General features: G+C 46.2%; 1 protein-coding gene across 2 annotated transcripts; it reads left to right on the forward strand.

Moving 5' to 3' along the window:
* Nucleotides 1-272: 272 nt before the first annotated feature.
* On the forward strand, nt 273-7,635 carry LOC139388578 (cytohesin-2). 2 transcript variants are annotated; one of them, XM_071135326.1, is made up of 12 exons: nt 273-468; nt 2,032-2,182; nt 2,625-2,691; nt 2,869-2,987; nt 3,078-3,158; nt 3,321-3,433; nt 3,510-3,658; nt 3,936-4,047; nt 5,111-5,187; nt 5,350-5,421; nt 5,508-5,662; nt 5,780-7,635. In XM_071135326.1, the coding sequence occupies exons 1-12, from the start codon at nt 402-404 to the stop codon at nt 5,862-5,864; spliced, it is 1,248 nt and encodes a 415-aa protein (XP_070991427.1). In that variant the 5' UTR covers nt 273-401; the 3' UTR covers nt 5,865-7,635. The 2 variants fall into 2 exon arrangements, with proteins under 2 accessions (XP_070991427.1, XP_070991436.1); XM_071135335.1 differs by lacking the exon at nt 273-468 and adding an exon at nt 1,868-1,904 and having other exon boundaries at nt 3,936-4,048; nt 5,109-5,187.
* The last annotated feature ends 3,283 nt before the right edge of the window (nt 7,636-10,918 follow it).

Genomic DNA, 10,918 nt, shown 5'->3' on the forward strand with positions numbered 1-10,918 from the left:
CCAGGAATGATTTGATATTGAGATTTTTTAAAACGGCTGCATTGAACCTTTAATAAAAATAAAAAAACATACAGTGACCCATTTTCCAGGCAGTTATTGGAAAATAAACCAAGTTCTACAATATTGGCCAAAACAACCTCAGATGTTTGTGTCACATATGAAAGTGGCTTGTTATCAGTGTCTTTGGTTGTGTGGCTTCTTTCTGGGTTCAGAAGTTCCTTACAAAAATGGCCGAAAGGGAGGACGTGTTTATTTAAAACAAAAAGTTAGCGTCACTTCCTGTACCACCACCTCCTTTGTCTGTGCCCCAGGTTTCGGTACGCAAGGCTGGTTATTTATTTATTTCCTTTTTATTTGGAGGATATATTTTCATATATATCCATTACTTTTTCATTTATTGAATGACAGTCGACTCTGAAATATTTATGCCTAAAAGCAAAGCGCCAAAAATGGATGACCTGGACTACAGTAAGTATCACTACGCTAACGCTTCGCTTATAATAACACTTAGCTAGCCAGGTAGTTGTAACAGCAGGTATTTCACTACACAATTAGAGCACAGTTGTCCCTAAACAATATTAATGTTGTATGCATTATAATGTACTGCATGTTTCTCATGAGAGTCCCATATAACCGCAGTCGACGTAAGCTAATAATACAGTACTGGCTAACGTTAACTCGCTAGTTAGCAAGCTAGCTAACTCTTTAGGCTTACTGGGTAACTAGTTGTAGCCAACTACTTATTGTAGTTTGACCACTCATCCAAATAGCTAGCTAACATTATTAATTACAGTATTGGTTACTATTTCACGTTAAACTTACCCACTGTCCGTCAAGAATCAAAACATTGAATAACTTAGCTAGCTCGTTATTCACCTCATTCTGAGGGGCGGGGTTGTTGACTTACAGATGTCATTTAGCATCCTGAACACATGAACCCCATCGTGGCACTATAGTGGCTGGTCACTTTACCGAGGTAGTACTGCGGTTTGCAGCGATACTGTCGCCTCTATTTTTTTAACTCCAGTCTAGGCTGGGGACCCAGAGGGCTGCACGTCGTTGTTCCAGCACTAACACATCTGACCTGATACAACTAATTAGATAGTGGCTTCATAATTAGTCTAAACAGGTGTGTTAGTGCTGTGTTAGAAAAATAATCTATCCTCTGAGCGAAGAAGCTACAAAAATCAGTGCAGCACTGATAACACGCCGAATCCATTTAGTTACTTTAGTTGAAAACATCTGAGGCTTGACAGTAGCTAGAGAGAAGTGTCATTTGGAATGAATACGTTTTTTGTGCAAATTGTCCTGCATAGTTCACATATGCCGAAAGGGAGGACGTGTAAACATATTTTTTTATGTAGATCTTATCTCTGTCCCCAACTAGTATTTGTCATGTCTAACCACTCCCGCTGTCACATTAGAGATTGTCAGGATTCCATGGAATGTTTCAGAGTGAAAGCCCTGCAGCCAGTGTTTTGGCTTATTTGATTTTAAACTTTGTTTTTCCTCTTATCTACAGTACTTCTGTTCTGTGTTGATAGGCTACTTCTGTGCAATACTAGTTGGTTTTCTGAGCTCTGTGAACTGTTCTTTATCAATGAATAGGCTGTAAGGTTGAGTGCTCCAGTATATCAAGGCTGCAATGAGACGCACGTCATCAACCGCCTGATTTTCCACACATTTCCATTTGACTAGACAACCAAAATGGAGGAATTAGGTACAGGTCAGTGAGTGGAGAAACTAGCAAGAATAGAGAGGGGAAATTGAATAACTGTTTGGAAAATGGGATTGGATATGACTAGTTTTGTGTTTTGTAAAACACGGCTTTTACTCAAACTTCTTATTGTTTTCAGTAAGAAATGCACAGTAGCAAACAGACTTTGAATACTGTCCTATTTCAGGTCAATTTTAACTTAGTTCTCTCTGTCCCCACCATTTTCCCATTCTCTCCCATTTCCATGCTCCCTGTTTTTCTATCCCCATCCATCTTTTTATTCTCTCACTCCTCTTCTCCCTCCTTCCCTACAGTCCCGGTAGACCTGAGTCCAGAGGAGCGCTCTGAGCTGGAGGACATCCGTCGTAGGAAGGGAGCTCTGCTGCAGGAGATCCAGAGGCTCAGAGACGAGCTCAGAGAGGCCATCATAGAGGTGGAAGGACTGGAGACCAGCACAGAGGGCAGGTGAGAAAAACACAGATGGTCCCCTGAATATTTCAGTTCCATTATTCAGTGTGTAGCACAGTCCCTCTTCCCTGGTGTATCTGAAGTTGAATTATAATGGGATGATTAGAGAGAGTCCATGTGACAGCCGTGTTTCCAAAAATAACTTCCTATGCATTCAGGTTACCTCTGCATTTACTCAATATTGCATCTATGGCAACTTCACTTTTAAGTTTATGTAAAAGATTATAGCTTCCTATTGGCTTCTTCGACTATTCTCCTCTCCCCGGCAACTTCCCCAGGTCATAGCTGCAAATGTGTTTTCAGTCAATGTAGCATTTCTAAGAGCTTTTTTAGTGTGACTTCCCCACTCTGTCCTCTACATTACCCCCTAACTGTATGTATAATTGATGGAGAGGTATTGTGTTGAATGAGATCCACTCCTTGTCTTCCCTCCCTGCAGTAAAACTTTACAGAAGAACAGGCATGTGGCCATGGGAAGGAAGAAGTTTAACATGGACCCCAAAAAGGTGAAAAGGGGACATGGAATGGATACATAAATCTGATCAGCTTTACTCTACAACCCCCTCCCACCACAACCCCTCTCTTTCACCACAACCCCTCTCCTGTCTGTCTTCTCTTCAATCTCTTGAAGCGTTTACTCTCTTTTGATTGTAGTTTCTCTGTCTGTGTGTCTGTCTGTGTAGGGTATTGTGTTCCTGGTGGAGAATGAGTTGCTCAGACACACTCAAGAGGATGTTGCCCAGTTCCTGTACAAAGGAGAAGGACTCAACAAGACTGCGATAGGAGACTACCTGGGAGAGAGGTAACCATTCCCTCTCTCTACCTTGCTATTGTCTTTGTTATTGTTGGGCTGAACAGCATCAGAAGTCTACGTTCCTCTTCTCTCCTTTAGGGAGGACTTTAATCTCAAGGTTCTGCAGGCGTTTGTTGACCTTCACGAGTTCACTGATCTCAACCTGGTCCAGGCTCTCAGGTAAGCTGGGGTGTCCTCTATGATAAGCTCTGACATTTAATAAAAACACTACATCAATTTCAAATTGTAGAGGATAAAAACACTACATCAGCATCTTTGTTACCATGACAGCCAGGGCTCTCGCTGACCTTTTGACCTCTGACCTTTGTGTGAACCCTGCAGGCAGTTCCTGTGGAGTTTCCGTCTGCCTGGCGAGGCTCAGAAGATTGACAGGATGATGGAGGCCTTTGCCCAGAGATACTGTCACTGCAACCCTGGGGTCTTCCAGAGCACTGGTACACACACTTACCGTTGTTACAACACAGAGGTCTACTAGCCACTTCTCATCCTATGGTTCCGCTCTCTCCTCAGATACGTGCTATGTGCTGTCGTTTGCTATCATCATGCTGAACACCAGCCTCCACAACCCCAACGTGAGAGACAAGCCTGGATTGGACCGCTTCATCTCCATGAACAGAGGCATCAACGAGGGTGGAGACCTGCCAGAGGACCTGCTCAGAGTGAGTGAGGGAGGGGAACATAGGAGCTATGGGGAGGGGCTAGGGGAGTTTCTGTGGAAGTGAGGTGTCGTTGGCTCTTGACTGAGTGATTGTTCATCTTTTTTCATCAGTTTGGATGAATATATCAGTGTGTTATAGTGAATCTCCCTGCTGTTAGTCTCTCCTCAATGGAAAGGAAAGGGGGATACCAGTTGTACAACGGAATGCATTCAACTGAAATCTGTCTTTCGCATTTAACCCAACCCCTCTGAATGTCTCTTGTCTCTGTCTACCACAGAATCTTTATGACAGCATCAAGAACGAGCCCTTCAAGATCCCTGAGGATGATGGGAACGACCTGACACACACCTTCTTCAACCCCGACAGAGAGGGCTGGCTCCTCAAACTAGGTGAGCTGGCCGTGGCGATGCCGGGTGGCGGGAGGGGGTACTGCGGCTTCTCTCTGCTGATCACCTCAAGGTGGTTTCAAAACCAAATATGGATTATTTGGATGGCTTAAAAACATATTAACATTCTGTAATGTCTGTAACGGTCCTGATCAGCCCCAGGGTTTTTGGATAGTGAGCGTAAACTTGTGTGCTCTCTCTCCTAAGGCTTTGTGCTGTTATGTGCCTGCTTCCTTCTCTCTCAAGTTTACACTAAAGATAATGATACACCGCCAATGTTCTGAGGCAATATTGCCAGACTTGTTGTCCAGCAATGTTGCCTAAAACATCGTCCATGTATTATGATCTCAAGACTGCCATTGCATGATGGGTAAATAGACACAATTGTCCATACTGAGGGAGCTGCCCTTGGATTCTCATATAACATCAGTTTGTGTTTTCTCCGCTATGTTAAGATTAGGATTGGGCCACAGTAAACTGATCCTAGATATGTGTCTATGAGCGACTTCTACATGGAGCTTCCCTCAGTACCTCACTCTCTTGCATCATGGCAGTCTGAACCGTCTCCTCTCGCATGGTGGGGTCTGTGATCTGTTTGTCACTAATATCTCTGCCGTCTTCTCCCTCCCTCCCCCAAAACCTCTGGTCCCTGTTGTCTCTGCTTCTCCCTGTGATTTCCACACTCTGCTGCTGCCGCTTGTTTCTCAGGAGGTATGTACTGGGAGAATGGGTCCATGAGAAACACTATCATTCTTATGGAACCAAAATGGCCAACAGGCATATAGAAGAAAAGTTATTGTCCACATATGCCTTTTGACAGACATCAGATGTCACATATTACCATGTGAGATGAATTGACATACAAAGGCACAGTAACATTGGACATGTAAGGCTAGACAAGCTGTCTGAATAACTGTAATATCCTGAAGGTGATGTGTAGTAATGGAGTATTTACTTCAGTATGTGGAGCAGTCAAGTGGAATGAGTTTCTCCAGTCCAGTTGGTATTCTGCTGACCTCCAGATACCACCCTGTCTCATGCCTCTATTGGTCTGTTCGTATTTCAGGAGGACGGGTGAAGACCTGGAAAAGAAGATGGTTCATTCTCACAGACAACTGCCTTTACTACTTTGAGTATACTACAGTAAGTCAACATTGTAGCTGCCAAAGTGCCACTGTAGAGCAATGTGATGGAAATGTAATCCATTACAGAGAGAGTAAAGAGCTATGTAACAGAGCTATGTAACAGAACATTGTAACGTGGATCAGTGTTCTGTACTACAGTGTGTATAATGTGTGTGTTCAGGATAAGGAGCCCAGAGGTATCATTCCCCTAGAGAACCTGAGTATCCGGGAGGTTGAAGACCCCAGGAAACCTGTGAGTTTGTTATCAATACATGTAGAATGTCAACATAGGACATGATCACTGCACCATTTCTCCTGACTCCCGCTCTTCCCTCCCAGAACTGCTTTGAGCTGTACATCCCCAACAACCGTGGTCAGCTGATCAAGGCCTGTAAGACGGAGGCAGACGGCAGAGTGGTGGAGGGGAACCACAACGTATACCGCATCTCTGCCCCCACACCTGAGGAGAAAGACGAATGGATCCACCACATCAAGTACGTAGGGAGGGAGGCAGGCAGGCATGAAGGGAGAGTAGGGTGTATGGATGGATATATTTAGAAATGCATCAGACTAACATTCTTCTATTCTGTTTCTTCCATCCCTCTCTCCAGCTCTGCGGTCAGCGTGGACCCCTTCTATGAGATGCTGGCTGCCAGGAAGAAACGCATATCGTTAAAGAAGGAGGAACAACCGTAGAACATTCCCTTCTTCCTCTCTCCTCTTCATCTCTCATTCCAACATGGGACACAAGCCTTTCTCTCCTCCCTAGATTAATTTCATCCTCACTTTTTTTCCCCCTCTTTCTTTCTTTATGAGGAGGACTTGTTGCTATCCTGTTTAAGAGACTGGCCAGCACAAACTGGCAGTTCAGGAGTTCACCACTCATTCACTACTGTCTGCTGCTGCTAGCGGCTGCTCTGTACGCTACCACACTACAAAGTGTCCACTACTATATAGTACAGTTAGTTCACTCACTCAAAGCCTCCTTCTCGTCACTACATCTCTCCTTCCTTCTTTTCCGTGAAGTTGAAGTGAACTGTGAAATAAATATGTATTTTATTCAGGGTAGCAAGCAGGACCACTGAACTGTCCATCACAAACAGGCTGCAACTCATCAGTCTGAAGTGACTTCCTCTCCATCTGTAACTGATCTAACATTGGGGCAACGGTCCAGTTCTAACCGGTCACTGTGTGAAGGACAGACTGCCCGGCGGCTGAGGAAGCCACTTTAACCTGTTAAGATGCAGCCCTAGTTGTCTGCTGTGCTTTACTCTAACATCTTGGCTCCAGGTTAGCATGTCTATATCAGCATTATCAAAGTGCCACTTTAATACTGTAGCCTCTGTGAAGGAGATGACGCTGGTCCTTACTGCTTAGACCATAAAAATGTCATTCTCATGTTAAATTTGTTATGATCAACCATCTATGGGAAATGTTCCCAGAAGAACTGACCAATAAGGCAACAATTGAGCAGTGAACACTAAAAGACGACGACTCTTGTCAATGACCACTGGCGTTTCCTTCACAAGACTGTTAATAAACTCCCTCATACAGACACGTAAACTGTTAACCCACTGTAGCGTATTATAGAATTGGGTTTTTAAGAAGTTACAACGGCAGCTTATTACAATGTATACTTCATTTTTTTGTGAATACTTGTTAGAATATTGTTTACAACATACATAGATTTAATTTATTGTTTATTTTTGTTTGTTACATCTTTTGTTTTGTAAGAGCTACTGTAGAACTGCATGTGGAGATGAGGTTTAATCCTCCATAAACACAGATGGACCAGACTCGTGTTAGTGTTGGGTGCATTTGAGAAAGAGTGTTAGTGTTCCCTGTTGACACAATAGAATCAACCTCCAATTGGAACATTTAGATTATTCAGGACAGGAGAGTGATGACATCACAAAACATTTAGGATAGAAATGTCTAATATAGAACAGGCATGGTTCTATGTGGTATGGAACAGGGAATCCTGTCAGTTCTATGCATTATATTTCTATCGGTACTGTTGATAATGTTGCACCGTCCTGAAGAAACCTCTATTACCCTCTAAGAGCCTGAATGAATGAGTCTCACTGAAGCACAAACGTGTCCCAGACGCCTGTAATGGCTTTCTTTCCACCATAACCATCATGGATATATGAAAGGGCTGGATAGGGGTCCTTCATAATACTGATGCCCATCCAATCCTGTCAGATCTGTGACCTAAAAGGAAAGCAAGCTATGGAGGGTTATTGGGACATCACCCTATGATAAGTCTGAAACAACCTGTCTATTATAAGAACTGAAATGATGGTTCTGAAGTTGAATCATCAGTCAAGCCAGGAAAAGGCATCAGATTCCTCTTAATGTGATGGAATTGAAAAGGACAACAAACATGGAGCACTAATATATCTTTCAATATTATGTAATTGCTGAAATATTAAAATGTATTAAATGAATAACAATGTTAAGGATACATGTCTAATGATACATTAAGCCCGAATTGACTCGTAGATATTTGCATTAGTTGTGTTTCATTGGATTAACATTTCATTAGACTGAATATGGAAAATGCAGAATTAGGATTGTCTGCTGCACTTTATCAATATTTAAGCATTATACAGGCTTTAAAGAGCTGTACCTTTTAGATTGGCAATACTAACTATCTGTAGTAGCCTCCAGTGGTGGCCAGGCTGTCCTGCATCATCCTCACTGGTTGTGATGAAGGCTTTACAAATCCATATTTTGATCACTTCCAGCTCTGATAACAAAACTACAGAAGTTTTACTCTAAATGTTGTTTACATAGGAAAGTCTAGGTACAAAAAAAATGATCTCTTAGTCTTCTCTAGTTATTCTCTGAGTGTTTGGTGTGACAGACACACAGCAGCGAGCCAACCTACAGGCAGGGCTGCTGTACACTACACAATACTGAAACACAGTAGACCTATCTGGGTATTCTTGAAGTGCAAAGTTGCCAAAATGGAGTTGGGACGTCACACTGAGACAGACTTTTGTGAGTAAGGACACTAATGAATACTTCTGTCCCCCAGACCCCACCACCACTACTTCTGTCCCCCAGACCCCAACACCACTACTTCTGTCCCCCAGACCCCACCACCACTACTTCTGTCCCCCAGACCCCAACACCACTACTTTTGTTCCCCAGACCCCAACTACTGTAGAACTGCATGTGGAGATGAGGGTTAATCCTCCATACACACAGATGGACCAGACTCGTGTTAGTGTTGGGTGCATTTGAGAAAGAGTGTTAGTGTTCCCTGTTGACACAATAGAATCAACCTCCAATTGGAACATTTGTGAGAAAAGACACTAATGAATACTTCTGTCCCCCAGACCCCACCACCACTACTTCTGTCCCCCAGACCCCACCACCACTACTTCTGTCCCCCAGACCCCAACATCAATACTTCTGTCCCCCAGACCCCACCACCACTACTTCTGTCCCCCAGACCCCACCACCACTACTTCTGTCCCCCAGACCCCAACCACCACTACTTCTGTCCCCCAGACCCCAACACCACTACTTCTGTCCCCCAGACCCCAACACCACTACTTCTGTCCCCCAGACCCCAACATCACTACTTCTGTCCCCCAGACCCCAACACCACTACTTCTGTCCCCCAGACCCCAACACCACTACTTCTGTCCCCCAGACCCCAACACCACTACTTCTGTCCCCCAGACCCCAACACCACTACTTCTGTCCCCCAGACCCCAACACCACTACTTCTGTCCCCCAGACCCCAACACCACTACTTCTGTCCCCCAGACCCCAACACCACTACTTCTGTCCCCCAGACCCCAACACCACTACTTCTGTCCCCCAGACCCCAACACCACTACTTCTGTCCCCCAGACCCCAACACCACTACTTCTGTCCCCCAGACCCCAACACCACTACTTCTGTCCCCCAGACCCCAACACCACTACTTCTGTCCCCCAGACCCCAACACCACTACTTCTGTCCCCCAGACCCCAACACCACTACTTCTGTCCCCCAGACCCCAACACCACTACTTCTGTCCCCCAGACCCCAACACCACTACTTCTGTCCCCCAGACCCCAACACCACTACTTCTGTCCCCCAGACCCCTACTTCTGTCCCCCAGACCCCACACCACTACTTCTGTCCCCCAGACCCCAACACCACTACTTCTGTCCCCCAGACCCCAACACCACTACTTCTGTCCCCCAGACCCCAACACCACTACTTCTGTCCCCCAGACCCCAACACCACTACTTCTGTCCCCCAGACCCCACCACCACTACTTCTGTCCCCCAGACCCCAACACCACTACTTCTGTCCCCCAGACCCCAACACCACTACTTCTGTCCCCCAGACCCCACCACCACTACTTCTGTCCCCCAGACCCCAACATCACTACTTCTGTCCCCCAGACCCCAACACCACTACTTCTGTCCCCCAGACCCCACCACCACTACTTCTGTCCCCCAGACCCCACCACCACTACTTCTGTCCCCCAGACCCCAACACCACTACTTCTGTCCCCCAGACCCCAACACCACTACTTCTGTCCCCCAGACCCCAACACCACTACTTCTGTCCCCCAGACCCCAACACCACTACTTCTGTCCCCCAGACCCCACCACCACTACTTCTGTCCCCCAGACCCCACCACCACTACTTCTGTCCCCCAGACCCCACCACCACTACTTCTGTCCCCCAGACCCCAACACCACTACTTCTGTCCCCCAGACCCCACCACCACTACTTCTGTCCCCCAGACCCCACCACCACTACTTCTGTCCCCCAGACCCCACCACCACTACTTCTGTCCCCCAGACCCCAACACCACTACTTCTGTCCCCCAGACCCCAACACTACTACTTCTGTCCCCCAGACCCCACCACCACTACTTCTGTCCCCCAGACCCCAACATCACTACTTCTGTCCCCCAGACCCCAACACCACTACTTCTGTCCCCCAGACCCCAACACCACTACTTCTGTCCCCCAGACCCCAACACCACTACTTCTGTCCCCCAGACCCCAACACCACTACTTCTGTCCCCCAGACCCCACCACCACTACTTCTGTCCCCCAGACCCCAACACCACTACTTCTGTCCCCCAGACCCCAACACCACTACTTCTGTCCCCCAGACCCCAACACCACTACTTCTGTCCCCCAGACCCCAACACTACTACTTCTGTCCCCCAGACCCCACCACCACTACTTCTGTCCCCCAGACCCCAACATCACTACTTCTGTCCCCCAGACCCCAACACCACTACTTCTGTCCCCCAGACCCCAACACCACTACTTCTGTCCCCCAGACCCCAACACCACTACTTCTGTCCCCCAGACCCCACCACCACTACTTCTGTCCCCCAGACCCCAACATCACTACTTCTGTCCCCCAGACCCCACCACCACTACTTCTGTCCCCCAGACCCCACACCACTACTTCTGTCCCCCAGACCCCACCACCACTACTTCTGTCCCCCAGACCCCACCACCACTACTTCCTGGGATAGTGTTTGATTTAGTATTTTTGTTTTACAGCAATGTAAAGATGGATAGGTCATCTGTGCTATATGTAGCAAAAACAAAACCACGGTACACGGGTGCCAGTCAACTGTTGTGAAACAATAAAAAGTGAACTGAGAAAATACTCCTGTGTGTTTGAGTGATTATTATTAGACTTAGTTTACAAATGTCTGCAGATCAAATTCTAAATGTTTTTATTACAGTGAACGGTATTCCCCAGACCTT

The sequence above is a fragment of the Oncorhynchus clarkii genome, chromosome 3, assembly GCF_045791955.1.
Source record: "Oncorhynchus clarkii lewisi isolate Uvic-CL-2024 chromosome 3, UVic_Ocla_1.0, whole genome shotgun sequence".
NCBI classification, from domain to species: domain Eukaryota; kingdom Metazoa; phylum Chordata; class Actinopteri; order Salmoniformes; family Salmonidae; genus Oncorhynchus; species Oncorhynchus clarkii.

Bases quoted from the DNA above. Each gene is read 5' to 3' on its own strand.
- LOC139388578 (XM_071135326.1), top strand. From the start codon at position 402: ATGACAGTCGACTCTGAAATATTTATGCCTAAAAGCAAAGCGCCAAAA. The intron at 3,434-3,509 runs GTACACACACTT...CTCTCTCCTCAG, and splicing joins TGGGGTCTTCCAGAGCACTG to ATACGTGCTATGTGCTGTCG. The intron at 5,422-5,507 runs GTGAGTTTGTTA...CTTCCCTCCCAG, and splicing joins TTGAAGACCCCAGGAAACCT to AACTGCTTTGAGCTGTACAT.